Source organism: Lineus longissimus, chromosome 8 (assembly GCF_910592395.1).
Source record: "Lineus longissimus chromosome 8, tnLinLong1.2, whole genome shotgun sequence".
NCBI lineage: Eukaryota > Metazoa > Nemertea > Pilidiophora > Heteronemertea > Lineidae > Lineus > Lineus longissimus.
In genome coordinates this window covers 6,836,319-6,854,641 of record NC_088315.1, presented here as the reverse complement: position 1 = coordinate 6,854,641, position 18,323 = coordinate 6,836,319, and the positions used below count along the sequence as shown (strand labels likewise).

The 18,323-nt window shown below is 39.3% G+C and overlaps 1 protein-coding gene across 6 annotated transcripts; it reads left to right on the top strand.

Moving 5' to 3' along the window:
- The first annotated feature begins 530 nt into the window (after nt 1-530).
- On the top strand, nt 531-18,295 carry LOC135492012 (tektin-3-like). Of its 6 annotated transcripts, none has more exons than XM_064778070.1 (11): nt 4,105-4,247; nt 5,143-5,230; nt 10,283-10,450; nt 10,676-10,854; nt 12,313-12,398; nt 14,119-14,256; nt 14,613-14,683; nt 14,989-15,132; nt 15,476-15,698; nt 16,143-16,297; nt 16,476-18,295. In XM_064778070.1, the coding sequence occupies exons 2-11, from the start codon at nt 5,148-5,150 to the stop codon at nt 16,708-16,710; spliced, it is 1,482 nt and encodes a 493-aa protein (XP_064634140.1). In that variant the 5' UTR covers nt 4,105-4,247; nt 5,143-5,147; the 3' UTR covers nt 16,711-18,295. The 6 variants fall into 6 exon arrangements, with proteins under 6 accessions (XP_064634143.1, XP_064634140.1, XP_064634141.1 ...); XM_064778071.1 differs by lacking the exon at nt 12,313-12,398 and adding an exon at nt 11,930-12,015; XM_064778069.1 differs by lacking the exon at nt 12,313-12,398 and adding an exon at nt 12,975-13,060 and having other exon boundaries at nt 16,476-18,294.
- Nucleotides 18,296-18,323: the final 28 nt, after the last annotated feature.

Genomic DNA, 18,323 nt, shown 5'->3' with positions numbered 1-18,323 from the left:
TTTTAAGTGTTTAGGCTGGGATGTGATGCCGGTGTAACGTTCCTGAGTGTCTCCCCTAATCGTTTAGGAACGCTGAAAGATAGATTGACACGTTTTATGTGTTCCACTCATTCATTAACCCAGGGCTACAAAGGATGTGTTTGTCAGTGTCTCTGATATTCGGGGTTTTACAGTTTACATCCTAGCAATTTCATGTTTCTTATTTTATTTAGATGCATACATTGCTTCTCGTGTATTAGGGAGCGTGTAAATAATCTATAGGAAATCTCAGTTAACAACTCCACCACACCGCCCTATTGATAGAGGAAACCAGTAAATTATTGGACATCGATTGTCGCCCATAGTTTCTTTGTTTTGGCCACCATTGCCAAGCACCTTCCCCATATAAACCGATCTCGCCGATATGATTACTATAGCATGGTCAGAGGTCTTGCGTTGCTCCAGCCAGCCTGACTCCTTAAGCCGCTTTAGGAAATCCTCACAGAGAGCTTTCACGTCCTACGTTCAACAACAAACTTCGTTTAAGGACACAGCGGGTCGCCAGGGTTTCACAGTTAGTTCGTTTTACAATTAAGAATATCCACGTGGAATATCAGGTAAGTTTTATCTTTGTCACTAACTCTCCATTATTGAGATGACAACTTCGAAAGAAAAGTACCATGCCTTTTAAATTAGGTCGCCAACCCTTAAAGATCAACGCGGTATCTGTTTTCGTGTGTTATTGACCATGTACAAATCAACAATATTCACTCACACATCACTTTTGACGCACCAAGCTAGGCAGTGACCGCAAACTAAGTCCCTTTAACGAGCTGCTGCCTGTGCGCATATGACTTATACGATGTTCACGCCTGATTCCGATTTTTAACGGTATAATTCACAGCTTCTTCTCAAAATGGGAGTTGGGTGTTCGCGCCTCACGACTCCATCCCTTACTTACGCCTATGGGATGGTATCGTCTTCAAAGGCAACTCGCATGATATGCACACTTACTACAGTTGTAATTGTTACCGATTTAAGGCTTCCTGTGAAATTTGTCAGATTCAACAAATGGTCTTGACAAAATAGGAGAGCCCACCGTTTGGCACAGCATTTCAACCAGCTTTGTGTGAAATACATCAATAAATGCAGTGTTGAAAGTTATAGCGCGTGTAGTTAACACATAATGACAGTTCTATGTTAAAACAAGCGGCTCTGTCCAAATATTGGACTTATAACTTGGCTGGAGCACACATTATATACAAGGACATTTCTAAAATATCTCGATAAATGAAATAAAGCTGAACACTTTATCATTCTACATATACATGTACTTCACATTACGCTGTAATCCTTTAAAAAATGATTTTGACGAATTAATCGCCAGACAAAAGTAGGTGGTACTCCACATCCCTCACCCTGTTTCGTCATAGCATAGCAACTTTATTGTTACCAGTAATTGATATCCCTCATTTGCCAGTTAGGAGATACTGCTGGCCCGGTAAACTCAAACCAAAAGCACTGAACTGCATCACTACAAAGACATGCATTCCAAACGATAAATCTACATGACAAGATGACACCATACATTTGTCTTTTAAACAGTTACCACAATATCAATGCCTTAACGAAATGTACATGAGCTGAAGTTAATTCACAGCAAAGATGATGAGGCAAGAAATTTGGGAACTGCAAGACGAAAATGACTTTCGTTTGCGAAAATGGCGAGAAAACGTGTTGTGCAGACCGAAGAAGTAAGTGTAATGTGTGAAGTTAATCTAAATGGGGAACAAAAGTCTTGAGATTTTTTGTTTTGATATCAATGAAACAAAAACGAAAAATCATTATCAGCATATAAACACTGCTTCAAAGATACAGTATAGCTCTTTTACTGGTATGCATAATTTAGGTTATTTCATGTTGTACCTTCATTAAAAGCCTATCGTGCATATAAGAAAGTTTGTCATACTTCATAAATCTGTAATCAGGTAGCCATGCTAGCATATTTCGATTATACAATGTTACAGACTAGCGGCATTGAATATTACATGTAAGAGTAAATCGCTACACGTTTCTATGGAGGTCTGGCAGAGCGCCATCCTTAAGCTACCCCGGATCCGGCTCTCAAGTTCAGATAAAATGTCAGATTGATCTGGTATAGTGGATCGAAAATTGAAATCGATGGTAAAAGGAGAGAGATTGGCAGTAGCCATACCCTCAGAAGTAATGATGTTTTGAAAACTCCTAACATTGTACAGTACATGCGCCAATGTCGCCATGCGTCCTATCAAAATTGGGATGCCAACAGGTAACTACAGACACGGTTGCTTGCAGAGGGAACATATCAATGGTATCTTGAAAGTAAAGAAACATTTATTGTTCGTCCATTCCTTGACCCCCCCCCCCCCTCCAACGCCTGGAATTACGAACACGCCTCTCTTTTGGCATGCATCGACACCTTATTTGGACGTTTGGACATGCGCTACGTGAAACAAAGCGCCCAAAGCAGCAGTCAACAGTGATGGACCAATAATCAAGCTCCATTATGAACAGACCGAAACACCGGCTTCATCCACCGAGACAACCATTCCAGTTCAATGTGCGCCTCCCGGAGTTTCCAGGCACGGGAAAATGTTTCGTCCGGACAAATTTTAGAGTCGGTCTATCTGAATTGTTTCAGAATATTTTGGTGACTTTTTAAGCGTTGGCTGCATTATCCATTATTACAATCCGAATATTAACTTTACCACCCCGACGCGCCTACCGCATGCCTGTAGTTGATCAAGAATGCTATAGTTGTACCACTTGGGGATAATCCCAGCATAACGTGCCAACTTAAATGATTAAATATGTCCAGTTTGACATTTAGAATTAAAGGTAAACTAGATGACACGAAGAAACCATACATACAAAAAGACCAACATTTATGTAACCAAATGTTCATTCATGAAATTCACAATCATCTAAGTATCAAAATTTCGATTTGATGCCTAAATGATTGCGAATTAGATGTATATACGGTAGATTAGTTGGACTAGTTTGCCTCACCCTGTTGGCCTGAAATTTAAGATTACCGATTCATTTGCTGCAAATGAGGCAAACAGTGTATAATTATTTTGCAACAATCGTAATGATCCGGCTGAGCTAATAGCCACGAGCACACACTCTGTCTCTCTAATATTTTGCATCGCTTGCTCTTGGTGACTTATTACTTTTAGTTGATATTTCGAATGTGATCTCTATTTGAGGACATTTTACTTTCAGAGCAAAATGTTTTGATCCCTTCAAACAAATATAATTATTTACCCAAGCCCCGAATGTTACTTTATATTAAAAATAATATGCCGATTAATGAGCACGAAAGATTTGTACATAAGCTTATAGCGTTTAAGGCTAGAAGGCCTACTTAATGCAAATATACTCAACTTACGTCCACATATCGAAATGTTAAAATTATAGCTCTACACGGGATTGGGTAATACTGGTATTTGCACCGCCACGACCAACATGTACAACATGTAAAATAGTTTAATTGGCTTAATTTTCCATCAATATGCTGCGGCGTAGCTAGCTTTTTGGTGTGTGTGTGTGTGTGTGTATGATGGTTCGCGTAATTACAGTGGCTGATTAATATTTGATTCCTCAGTCTGTAGCGTCCTGATGGGTCCACACGCTACTGGTGTGATAACATCTGACGTGTTTTGTGCGGGTTAAACCTATTCTACTGTTAACAGTCAAATATGCGGTTGCTAGGACCGTATCGATCTTTTTTTTATTGCTAATTACATTTCATTACATGTATCGCCGAACGCACATTTTGGCAAACAATTGCCCAAATTCATTCACCAAAACAGTCCTTATATCTATATATATCGAATTATTGCTGATTGAAAAATCGTGTTCCTTGAAATGATCAAATAAGTTTAATAAAGTATGGAAAAGTCTAGGAACTTGGTTTGTAATTACTTAACATGAGCAGCGAGAAAAATACATCAACCAAAACCATGTGATAAATATTTAATGTTGTATCAACAAGTTCTATCGAAGTTTAACACACGTCCGCTTGTTTATAGTGGGCGCTGTGGCTTATCACGTGACAAGTAGTCGTCTAGGCGTTTGCCATGACAACGACGCTTAAAGTTACGAGTCCCCGGATATCAAACGTGGTCACACTTTGGTGAAGGACTAGCTGAGAAGCCGAGCCAAACGGTACGCTAAAGACCAAGGATCCTTTGAGGAAAACCTAGGAGATACCTATAAGACCACAGGTAGGAAACCTATTCGCTTCTTAAGAGAATTTTCTGGACTTCTTTCGAGACCTCATACATGTTCGCCTATATTAATTCATTCTATCCTATGGGACTTCGTCCTTTATGTTTGCTTAAATGCAGATTATTTTATCCAAACATATGCCTAGGTATGTCACATGGGTTGAATATCGCCCATGAAAAACTTATGAAGGTTCTGGGCCATTGCCGTTGTCTCGCCTTTGTCCAAGGCTTTAAGTCTACAAAAACGTCTTTCAGTTGATTTGTGCTCTATCATTGGACCAGGTCATGCTAATCCTAAAGACATATAGGCCTACTTAGGGCCTTAATAAGAAATTATCATGATATAGATAACGGTAAAGTGTTTGGTTTCTTTTATAGTGAATGCTGAATACATTTCTAAATGCATTGTAATTGGTACACCTTTACTTTCTTTGGAAATCAAATGTTGTATAAAGTTTGTAGCCGACAGTTCGTGTACTAAGGACATCTTTTTGAAACAGATGTTGAAGACACTTCGGCGTCATCGCCTCTTTATTGGATGCTATCTGTAGGTAAATACCCAGCAAAATTGGTCGTTACATCAAAACAACTTTTCAAATATTCGCCAAGACTCGGTGTTCGGTAAAGATGATGAAAAGCGACGCACAACCAGCATGAATGGAGACTCTGATGTCATCTTGCCTGATGGGTAGTTTCAGGTCTACCGTTTTTACACTATACCATTACCAAAATATCGATGGAATTAACCGAAAGAAACAGCGCCAAATCTAGTTGACGATAATGCCAAGTTAGGTTTGTTCTACATCCGTGGTTAAACTTGTGCATATATTATGTCACTGAAGGGAAAATAAGTGGCCACAACTCTGCAAATTAATATCGATATGACTTTTAGGTGTCATGGCTACGGTTAAGGCAGAAACGGCAAACAAGACAGGCGGAAGAAGGTGCACCTCTGGGAAGTGTATCTGTGGAAGAAGGCCGTAAGCAATGTTTCGTCCGTTAGACAGTGTAACTATAACGGGGAGGATGGTACGCAGTCAATTAATATACTAACCCATATTTAAAAGCTGGACAGGGGCCGCACAAAAATATGATACTAGTAGCTTATAGGAATGTGATGCAACTTTTACCACTTAATGACGCTGATAAACAGAGCTAGAGTGGTGTCTGTGATATTAGTGAAGATAGTGGCACAAGCAACGGCCGGCTAACTCAAGGCAATTTAAAAATGCTAAGTGGGGGCAAGCATCATTAACAAAACTTTGCGTACATTTGTAATACGGAGTGTCCGTCTTGCATGACTTGGTAGTTTTAACCGACCACGCCCAAGGTTTACAAACCCGACCAAGGTGGCTTGACTATCCTTAGCCAGTGTTTAACAGAGCTACATCTAGCCTAATGATAGTGAATGGCAGTGCATCAATCGTATCACTCTCTAACCAAATGCACGAAGCCTTCGGAGTAGGGATGGGAAGTAACATAACACTCTCTTGACAAGTGTGAGGCAAGTTAATATATGAAGTTGACAAACCGACAAATTCCACCTGTGCCCGGGTTCTGACTTTCTTATCAGGTATCATTTCTTGATTGTTACAAATGCTGATATGATGAGCCAATATGAAAGATGACGTGATGGGCACCATTGTCGTTCGTTCAATCACAAAATCGAGCTCGTAGCACGCACCATTTTAGCGATATCATTTATAAAAAATATCCTTTTACAGATCTGTCATTTTGATCAATAACTGAATAGTTGGCCTAGTTTGAATAAGGATTTCCAAGTGTGGTGAAAAGCCTGGTATCAAAACATGGCTATACATTCTCACTTTATGTATCGCTTAAGGTGGTTATCATAATAATTTTCCATTTCTCTAGACCTGTGTAGCACTTATAAGTTAATCTAGACGTAGCATTAGTGGCGTATGCCCGGGGCCTATGTATAATCAGGTGATAAGCCATATGTATGGTCTTACGACCACTAGGCAGTCATGGAGACATCGCGGGTGGCGTGGGTTGTTCGGGGACTAAAGTTATAACAAACATTGACGTCTTACTTCAATTTTACTAAATGTTAGATTGACCGATTCTCCTTGTTTGCTCTCGCTAATTGACCACGTCGACGACCTTTGCAGTTGATAAACATATTTCAGCTCGATTTGCCATACAATGTTAGTCACTTAAACCAAAACCTCAATTTATAATCGGTATCCAAATATGATTTCACCTTAAAAATCTATTCTCCAAGATGGCGATGAGAATGTCATATTTCCTTCTCCAACTAAATATTCATCTTTGTCAAAAAAAGCTCGTTGAAAGAATTTTGCGGTCTCGGAGACCTGTGTGTCGTTCTCCAAAGATACAAGTGTTGCTGTCCCAGTGGCATTGACTGGTGCCCATCAGGCCCGCAACAGGTAGCCATAAACTACAATCGATCGAATCCTTAATGAAGGTCTAATTGGTTACGCATTCATCAATAGCTCTTTTTTTATGCCATACTCGACAAATATTGATAAAGCTTGGCGCTCACTGTTACCGAAGGGCTGCGGGGGACCATGTCTAATAGCCTTAATATCAATAACTTCTTTAAAGAAGCCTAATTATTTATGAAGTAGGCTACTTTGTCTCAACCCTTTCATGGTACGGGAATGTCAGGTAATAGAAAGGTTATTGAATATCTTTAATCTATTATCATATACCGAATAGGTTCGAATGATAAAGTCCCCCTTTCTCCACGGCATAATATCATCAAATAAACGAAGTTTGATCTGTTGGTACATGTGATTCTGATACTAATTGGCTAATAACTGCTAACGCACATGCAATTTGGGATCCCCCTTCCCGATCTCTTGGCTTAGGACTGGTAATCACCATAATATTAGTGCACGATTTCGTACATTGAGGTAGTGAACGAATTCAGGATCATTATACATGAAAAAATTTAATTTAGTAGCGCTAGAAACCACGTGAATGTAATGGCTGAGTTGCGCAAACGAAATATCGGCGGATGTGCGCGAAACATCCGCTAATACAAAACCTCCCTTACATATCGATATTTGATATTCAATTCAATGTTCTCACTAACAATCATGACAAAAGCATTCTATTGAGAGCTTAATGGAATGACAGGTTGGGTAATCCTTAGTAAGCCTGCTGATAGACATGTACATGTATTAGTATGCTTAATAGACATGGTTTTACCTGTCATTTTTGATACTGATAATTGCAATGTATACACAGACAGACAGATTAAATCAAACGTTGTCATGGACTCTTAATGTTTTAAAATACAAGCCAAACACTCTGCATGTGATCGACCACAAATTTCATGTCTAAGATACAGGGACTTCCTGATCCGGAACAGCAAAAAAGGATATTCAGTCTTTTGTTTGACTTAATTTTCATTGTAGAAACAAACTCTCCTTTTAGCATGTTCAGCATGAGAGGGGTCTTCCATTACTTGGCGAAAATCTGTTTGATATATTTTATTTGTTCATAATACTCAACTGCCATATATATCTCCGAAAAAATATGCTTTGATGCAACGATCATGGATGGTAAGTCCCAGTGTGATGCAAATTAATATCCGTGATAGCTATCAATGGCAACGATTCTGACCAAGCAAGACAAATTTAACACGAGTGTAGTGTCTAACTTGTTTGTTAGCCTAAATTTCCGCCTATCAGCAAGAATGGAGCCTTAATGTATTGACATTTTGCCTGTCCTTGTTGACACTGGCCCTTCTGACAGCTCTTCCATCGCATGGTGACGTTTTAAAGGGGCACTTAACACCCACCATAAAATATTCAGAAACCTTTGAAGACTGCAAATATTTAGAAATGGAATGGCTTATGATATGTGTTGATGTAGAGGTTGACTCCGCTGTTAAACGTCTAGTCTTTTTAATGACGCGTTTTTGTAATGTTCATTTATCACCGAAGAGGAATACTAATACACATGAGTTAATAAACCAAACTCAAACCAGAGGTGTCCAATTGTTACTTATTGTCTGACTGTCCAATTTTAAAAATAATTTGCTGTTTATTTTGGTATACAATTCATTTACTAGTTAACTTCTCACGACTGTTCTATTCCTCTAGTCTAATTTACATTCGCAATAAATATCATCAAAAATTTATAAGGCGAGCATTTTTTTATATCATGCCAACAATAATTTCCTAACAGTATTAAACCTGTCATACTCTATGTTAAGCAGACAGATACAGCCAACAGGTTCCGCTCTATGGCATTCTATGTTTTGTTCCAATGAAAATAATGACAGAGCAATAAATTTATTCTATACATGAAACAATTAAGTACAAAACCACAGAGGAAGGAAGCCAACTCAAATAAATACCAGTACATGTACTTTCAAATATCTAGAACATCGGATAGATGATCATTGCCTAACATATTGCACATGACTGTCAGTAGATAGTTAACAGTGGTTTAGCGATGGGAAAAATCTAAGAATATTGTCAGTTAGCATAAAAGTCACCAGTCCTCCAGGCGCATATTGCAATAAAGTACAATATGATAAAGAACAAGAGGTTAATATAATAATAGGCATTGCATGGCCATCGAACAGGGAGTCTAAACACGCTATGTACGTCACTAGCCGACACCTTTGCCATTGTCGCTTGGCAAAGGCAAGCGAAAATGGCCGAGTTTAGCATAGACGTACTAAATATTGCATTAATATCGTTCTCGATGAATCAATGTGAATAGACTATCCTAAGACAGCCCCTCTGGGAAATAGAGATCTGGGAATGCACTGCTTGTGTTGATGCATGTCTAGCGCCATGGCTAGATTTGGTGAGAGTGTCTGGTAATTTAGCGAAATAGCGTTCAATTCGAAACGTATCTGCCAGCAACGGGTTGGTATACGTCTGCTGATATTCCGCACCTTCGATCTTCTTTTTCGTGATGAAATTACAGGTCCTATTGGTAATGATATATGTTTTTTTACCGACTACGAACATTCACACAATCATGCAAAGACGCATGTCACTGTCGTCAACCAAGGATACCCTTTTGTAACAATCAATAAAAATCAGTTGGTCACAGTTACGCTAACAGTTTGTACGCAATAAACCATGCATTTCCGTAGTGTATTACAGGGGACACGCTGGCATATCGAAAATGGGTCAATGCAGGGTAACCATACATACTGTTACTAAAACAGACGGACTTTTTTATTGTTATAATTGCGTTTATACATAAAGATGTTCACTGAAAACGTTCAATTTGAAACGTATTCTTTCATTCAATGAATATCTGAGACACATTTTTCTGATTGGATTGTAGGTATATGTTTAAACTTTATTGCTGAAAATGCTGATTCGGCAGATTTCAGAATGGGTGAACTTGGACGATCGCGCACGAGATTTCGTGTTCGGCAAAGAAAACAGTGTCTTACTTTCTTTATCTTGTGTAGACGGTGTGCCCGAGGAGGATTGGTGAAAGCCTTAACCAAACAAACAAGGTCGAATACAGATTACTCTTGATCAATATCCATTATAGGTATAAATTATCAACACTGGCGAAAGTAAACTATTTGGGTAAAATAGTAATGCTTTAATTGGTCCCTTGAGACCTGTTATGGCAACAAACTATCATAACCAGACACAATTTAGTGAGTTGTTATTGCAGTAGCACAAAAGCTTGCGACAATACAAAACATTAAGTATAATATGTGTTTTTAAACATATATTATACTTAATGACTTTAAGTTTTATTCTGATAATATTGTAAACCGCTAAAGTATTGCGGGCGTTCTATTCATGGATTTTGCGGATAAAATGTATCTTTGCTTTGTTCCGACCAGGCGAGAGTTGGGTTGGTCAGTGCGTTGGATGACCCATCAACAATAATATTTTTGAAAAAGGAAAATTCATCAAACGTAAATAAATATTTCGCAAAACATTATCATAATTTGTATCTAATGCACTTTTGACATGATGAAAATCTTATCTAGAAGCAAGACGGGAATAATATTTTCTGAATGAATCACAGACATCCTTTTTATTTTTCAGGATGTCGGCTTATTACGCTGCTTCGCCAGTTGTGCGCACACGTAGTGTCACTCCCATGACACCGGAAATGTCACGACTACTTCCGGTCATTGCCGACAGAACGGTTGCCAAGCAACTCGGCAGATCGTACGAAGTCAGTCATGCTAAAACATACTACAACCCCGCGAGGTAAAAAACTAAGACTATTTTTCTCAACGAAAATTGGGAATCGCTAACCATGTTTCTATAACATTGAAACGGCTGTGAAAAGTAATGTAACTGATTTTATACGCATGGCAACTGTGGTTACAGCGTAACTTACTATATCCTAAACGGAGATGTGAAACTGATGAGATGGATTGCAATTTCCCCTCAACCGATACAGCATTAACATTTAGCTCCTTTCGTCCCCAGGAACTCTTTATATGCCAGATTTTCTCCAAGCGACTGGAAAGCGTCTAACAATGCCCAGTTTGGCCTTTCTGACAAGGAGCGAAACTTTGCCGAGCGTCTTCGTGCAGACTGCTGGAGGGCAGTGAAATCAACAGATGCAAGGACCAGGAATCGGCAAACAGATGTCACCAAGAGATTAGGTAAGAGAGGCTGTGCTAATTGTATTAGACTTTATTTGCATCTGAGGAGAAGAGTTGCAAAGATTGGCGTTTTGAAGGTCCAAATGAAGTGATGTTATTGAGCTGACGGGCAAACACTTTACGGCATGGTAAAATAGTATACATGATAAGTGGCTAACAACTAGCTTGAGAGTTAAAAAAACTAAGAACTAAGTAAAGAGAGTTTGAAAAAAAACATTTGAAAGATACCTGGCTAAACGAACCAGGCATTTCAGCAACCAGTGTGCGAGTGCTTTCGTATCGCATGATGGACAGAGTAGCTGATTTTTAAAGCTCATGCGACCCGCTCAACTATGCATGATGTCTTTCAGGGGAAAGAGTTGAAGATATCCATTTTTGGAAAAAAGAATTAATAAAAGAGAAAGATCTGAATTGTGATGAAACAGGGCGTCTAGAGGTTCGCGTCTCATTCTCCTAAATAGCGATGATAACATTCGTGACAGAAGGTGCTCTAAATCGTGTTCCTATACACAGAAGGCCATAGATCCTGTAGAACTAGCAAGTAATTTGTTAAGTTTTGGCCACCACCTTAAAACGTTCTTAAGGATATACGGCATTTCTTAAACATAATCGGAGTGCCATGTGCCGATTGCCATACTGCGGCATCCGTAGCTTTTTAAACAAACACAGAATAAACAGTTGACCTCCACAATGTGACAGCTTTGCCTTGATTTTTTTCATCGTCTTTTCGAGACGACTTCTGAACGACAGTCTCACTATCGGCCTTGACAAGAAGGTACTTGTCTTTGAACATGGACACCTATTTGGAGCACCATCTAGTCGATGACATAGCAGTAGCTTGCATGATCACTGTCAATGAAATTGAATAGCAAATTGAAATTGCATGCTTCTTTTAACGAAAATTACTCCTCACTTTCAGGCGACACGTAGGCAATAATCAACTCAACATAGATTTCTAACATATTTGATATTTCAGAAAATAGTCATAGGTGTCTTGGTGACCCATACGTGTTTCTTCCGTAGTAGTTTGACAATGATTTAGACTATGACTAAGTTAACTTGCCTCCGTTTTTAGGTGAAAGAGTTACAGATATAAATTTCTGGAAGCAAGAGGTCCATAATGAAATTGCTGCTATGGCCAATGAAATCCAGAATGTTCAGGTTAAACAATATGCTTAGTTTGAACTTGTTGACTGAGAAGCTAGTTGGTGGTTTCAGTAGTCATTTTCGCCATTTTCTACAAGCAGCAATGTGGGACTCCTTTTCATGTATTTAACCGATCACATACATGTAGGTGCAGAAAGCATGAGGTTTTTCTGATTGGAATTTCCAAATGCCTGTCGAAGAAAAGAGGCGAAAGTATTGTAGCTTGGACCTTAGATAAAGAGTTAGGGGTCCTGAAAAACTTGTTTTTAGACTCAAAATAACCTTCGGCCATACACCTTGTCATACTTACAGGTGAAAGGGTGACTGATATCAACTTCTGGAAACAGGAAGTCCACAATGAAATCAATGCGATGGCCAATGAGATTGAGAATGTCAAGGTTAATTAATACTTAAAATTACTGCGAGTGTTTTGGACATAAAATTTGTTTTTTTAACATGTGTTTTCTATAACATTATACTCATAAGTTACCCCTACCCCAGTTTTATACGTTTATACTATAAAACATGGTTAGGATGATTCGCTCACCACCTGCAGAACCTTGATATCAGTTCATAGACGCTATAGGAAAAACTTTTTTTCTTTAGCCCTAGGCTTACTGACGCCACTACACTGTTTAACTCACAAATCAGGCAATGGCGAAGATTGTGCTCTAACAGTTTCTAACATAAAAATGTCCCCCTTAAGGTAATTTTCCAAGATATTTTAGCACAGGAACTTGGATTATGAGGAGCTCCTGAAATCACCAACTGGGGCCTCTCGTTTGGCGTTGTTTCCTATGTACAGTAGTCTCCTACATATTAAACATATTGTATTATTTAGGGATGCACCACTAGATGCGAGAACGTCACATCCTATAACATTTCATGTTGTTGTATTGTCTAACTCCTTAACCAACACGTAGTTTTTCTCATAGTGTGTTCATGCTGTTTCGTCTAATTTCCCCTTTGCACAGGAGAGAGAGTAAGCGACATTAACCACTGGAAAACTGAAGTTCACCACGAAACAGACTGTATGCAAAATGAAATTGGAAACCTTCAGGTTTGTTGATAAATTGGTCCATCATTTACATTCGTCATGGTCACACAATTCAAAATTCACATTTTCTTTCACTCTTAATTTGTTATGATCTTTTAAGAGAATTGGGAACTCATTATTTTGTATTCATCAGTTTTGACCACTCAAGTTCTGTGTTTTATATACGTGTCGAACCTCAGACATACTCCGAGAGGATATGTTAGCAGTGAGCAACAAATGGGGAACATGCTTGGAAAAGGGAGTGACATCTACACCATTCTTTCAATCATCGCCGGGTTATCGCTTAATACACTTGACACGCCACCTTTCAAAGCCTTCCTACTATGGATATGGGTAAAAGTAAGGCACTTTATAAAAAAAGCTTTGAACGCCAGAGAAATGATCGGCTTTACAACCTTCATGTGATTAAATTGATAACTGTCTGTTGATTTTGCTTACAATGTTATACTTTCGACGGAAGGTCAACCTGGTTCGACGTCAGTGCACACCCTTTGCTTACAGCATGTCAGCAGCATAATTTTCACACAAATCACCAACCATACTGCACTTTGTGATACTCCTATTTGTCTGTTTGTTTAGGTTAGTTTTGTTAATTACTGTTGTTTGGCGAATTTAGTTTTCTTTTTTCCTATTACCATTTTGACATCCGTCATTTATATTACCTGATACAATATCGGGACTCATTAAATGCTTAGCATTTCATTACTATATTGCGTCTCACATACGACATAACCAAATCACTTTAGCAAATGGTAATGGCAATGCAGAAGAGACCAGGTACCGCAAATTGGAAGCGCGTATAAGTATATTCTTGTGTTCCTCGGAATCTATCTTCTGAAATATTCCTTACAACTCATGTCAAACGTGATTAAGATGTTGATGAACAAAGCCGTGAATGAGTTGAAAACCGATAGTTATGCAAAGCATCATTCGTTTGATAGAATGCATCATAAACGTATTTATATCAATACTGGCTGCCATGCATCATCGTTAGTTACCGTAGGCGCACAAGACAGCTTAAATTACACGATAATAAACTGGAATCATTTCTTTGTTTTTAGGAGCACAAACGAGTTTTGGAATCGGCCCTGCAACACACCCAGAACCCCTTCCACATCGCTGAAGAGTGTCTGATGCACAGGGAGAAGCGTCGGGGAATTGACATGGTGCACGATGACGTCGAGAAGAGCCTCGTCAGGGTAAGGGGACCTACTCAATTTGCAAAGCACCAGTAACCGGCTGCGCAGTAGATGCCTGACTCATTGCAGCCCAGTCGTGATTGGTGATGTGCATTTTGTAGCCTTGATTTGTAGCTTGTCCAAAGTTGGATCATCGGGCTAAACATTACGGAGAGATTCCGAAAACTACCCAATATACAATGGAAACCAATGGAATTGCCAGAAGCTTGCAGTGCCCACACGCCATGCCATCTTTCTACAGAGGAATTGTGTATGAATATTTCGAGAACATCATGGCAAAGGAAAAGACACTGCCAAACTACCTGTACCCTACAAAACTAATTGACAAATGAACTAGACTTACTTTACTTTTTCAGGAAGTGGACATCATTAAGAAGTGCCAGGACAAGATGAAGAGGCTTTTGGAGAAGTCTGCTGTTCAACTCAAGTAAGCATACCATTTCGACTCTTGCTATAGCGCACTAGCGCATTCGCCTGCATCATCATATGGTCAAGCTATTTCTACACTTGCGAGAGATTGTTAATTAACTTAAGATTTTTCTGGCTGGTCCAATGTTAGACAGATATAAAACAAAATTTCCATTGTCCAGGCCGTCGGTGTTGCTACTTATACGACGGGGAGACCCAGTGATGATGATCCTGTTTGATTTCAAACCGGATGGAAAAAAATAATCTTTCATATTTGGCGATCTCCGTGAATGATATACATGTACTCGATGTCTCCCTCTTCAGACTCAACCGAGCAGCCCAGCACGAGCTCGAGAAGGATGCCAAGGACAAGCACCACGCCCACGGTTTGGATGACCGCATGCACTCGCTCAGGAACTCGTCCATGGGGATTGGTTATCATCCAGGCGTTGAGGGCGTTGACAACACGTAAGTTGCATTTTTGATATTCAACTAGTCTAGAAGGTCCGCTATAAGTCTTCCGAGCATGTTAAATATTTCAATATATGAATCATGAGGTTGAATGTTTTACCTCCTTGGTGATGAAAATAACTTGTTTTCTGTTGCAATAATAACCTGTTATCTGTTTAAAGAATGCGCATATTTTCAAGCGTGTGCGGATGCGCATGTCCGAAGTACCCGTCGCTGAAGCTTGTCTCTGATTAACCTATGGAATCCCAGCACAGTACAAACTTAGAGTTAACATGGGTTTAGTAATTTTTCCTTTTGAATTTCAATCATCCTAATCGGCTTATGGTTTTTCTTCTTACAGCATCAGCATCCCAGAATCCTGGGCACGATTCTCCCAGGAGAATATTGCGAGATCTCAGAAGATGCGTGAGGCATCTGAACGACTCCGAGGCGAGATCGATGCTCTGCTCAGGGCATGCGCAAACGACATGTGGAGCCAGTTCAACTCTGTCAACAACTCGTTTAACACGAGAATCAAGGAAACAACTGATGCTAGGAACAAATTGCAGGCTCATCTCCAGAGGGTAAGTTTTTTCTTTCATCTGACCTTTGTTTTGCAAAGTACCTTTGATCTGTTTAAAAAAAGAATAAAATGTCGTAATGTCCGTCTCCTGGAAAGAAGAGTGGTACGTGGTTGTGGATTGCTGGTCCCAAAAAAGTTAACTGCCAACAGGCATCAACCAGTTTCAGTCCTTTTTGACAACAAGTGCCGCCTCAAACAGCATTCCGTGATCATGGGAAGCAGGTTCCACGAAAATAGACGTATCAGAACAAAGAATTTTTGCAATTCAGCAACATTTCTAATCAAGCAATAGTTCGTAACTCAGCAAAATGAAACGTCGGTTGAAAAAGAAGTCATACAGGATCAAGTTGATGGAAATGTTCACAAAAACAGCAACATTAAACTACTGAATGATTAAGAGGCTGTAAAGATCCGCTATAAAATCATTTTACATTCTGCTTTACAGACCATGCAAGAGATCTTTGAAATGCAGAAGAATATCGACTTACTAAGGAAAGCTATTGCCGATAAGGAAGCTCCGATGAAGGTTGCACAGACCCGACTTGACGAGAGGTGCAGACGATTGAATGTGGAGCGCTGCAACGACCCCGTCATGAAGACGTAAGTATTATCATGATGATCTTTCCGATAAAAATATCATTGGGGTGTATGCTTATCACGGATCAACATGATCGATCTGAACGGTGACGTAACCAAGCCACATCCCTTTTATAGCCTATCGTTGTATGTATAATTCCCTGGGCCTCATTATGAAAATACATTCGCTTCTTCTCAACAGACTCCAGAGAGAGGTCGCCGAGATCCGTGACTCCATCCGGGCTTTGAAGGAACGTCTGCGTCTCTCGGAACAGGCCTTGGCCCGTCTGTTGCAAGCAAGAGCTAAGTTCGAGGAGGACATCTCCATCAAGGAAAACAGTTTAGCAATCGACCAGAAAGCCTGCATGGGAATCAGGAAAAGTTTTCCAATGGACCCAAAAGTCGGACCAATTTTCAACATGCCGCTTTCTTATTGATCACGTGATGTCTAACGTCATCCCCTCGTCTCCTGCCATTCTGGACTTGAGTTGAGATCGGTCTCTTCAAGTGTATCATCCAACGTCACTAGGTCACGTAGTAATTTCACATACGTCACTTCCGTCCGAGAATAGGCACGTTAGGATTCATCTTCATTATTGCTTCACCAGGTATTTTTAAGACTTTTCAAGTGGACTGCTGCTGATACGCGTACAAGGACAGCTTGTTTCCAGAATGGATAACAGATGGCTTTCGATACATTGGCCATCTGCTGTCCACTGTATGAGTTAAACACAATCGTATCACCGTTCATGAACATTTTCTACGCTGAGATGATATTGTTTGTTTTGCGCATGATTTTTTATAGTTTTGTGTAGTCTCTGTGAAATAGACGTGTAACTTTTGAAGTAGTAGCTTGTGAAAATACGTGTGAAGCTGATTTGTGCGCAGCAAGTAGTGCGTCGAGTGTTTCAATAATTGAGAGGGAAAATTTCACACAATTTTGAAATTGGGCCAAACAACTCTTTTGGCCCGTTGAAGTGGTAATCAGCTTTAAATTCAGAAGCATTTTGTGATATATCGTGGGGTGTGTGGTCTTTAAAATGTTGTGCCAATAATGTTTGCTAATTTGCATATTGCCCTATCAGTAATCCGTCCAAATTAATTATTTGATTTTGTGATTATGCATCTAAAGTAAACAATTGGTAAAACCAGCCAGTTTTTAATAACTGAGTTTATAACCTGTTAAAATGTCTTAAAATACATTTGAGCTTTTACGGGTTAATCCTGGTTGTTCGTATTATCTGGCGTTTTTCTTTCATCACAATTTTGTCACTTTTGTTTTTGTGAATTTTGTATATAGTGTATAATTACCAGGCTGTGATATTTAACGTGGTTCGTTAAAATTGTATATATGAAGTTGGAGTCAATCTACATCTTTCGCAATGCCAATGGCCCCGGTTCTGCTTAGCTTTTGTTTCGGGAATGGATGCGTATATAAGTGGCGATGATAGACTGGCCGCCTTGGTGGGTAAGCGGGATTTCTGGGGCCTATTTAGCCTTTAGCTGGTCATTAGGGGCCTGTTAATCGTATCTCAAGATTTCGAATGGAGGTGTCATTTAAATAGGAATTGATGTTACTTAAAAAACGCCATAATGTTTAGCTTGGACAGTCATACCAAACTAGCAGCCTAATTATTACATTTCTTAAGAGAGGTACGATGGGCTCCTAATTTGACCATAGGCTGAGGGACAAAGCATTTTATACCGTTTTTATTCACCCTTTTCACTAAATAAGCTATTGCTTGAAAAATAAGAGAATTTGATTCTGCTTTGGTTGATAATGAATTTCCAACTAACGATGAAAATGTCTGTCATGAAGCTATAGTTTAAATTTTTATATTAATTTTTTTTGTGCTGTGTTATAAGCGACGATTCGTTCAAGATGGCCGCCTCCCTGATGTGTGCTTTTTCAATTGAAACTCTCATTCAAGATCAGCAGTATTATCACCGGCATATGCTGTGCATGTATATTGATAAGTGTTTCACTAAATTATTCCTCACTTTTTTATTGTTTTGCACAATAAAGAAACAGTTGTGTGAAAAATACCTG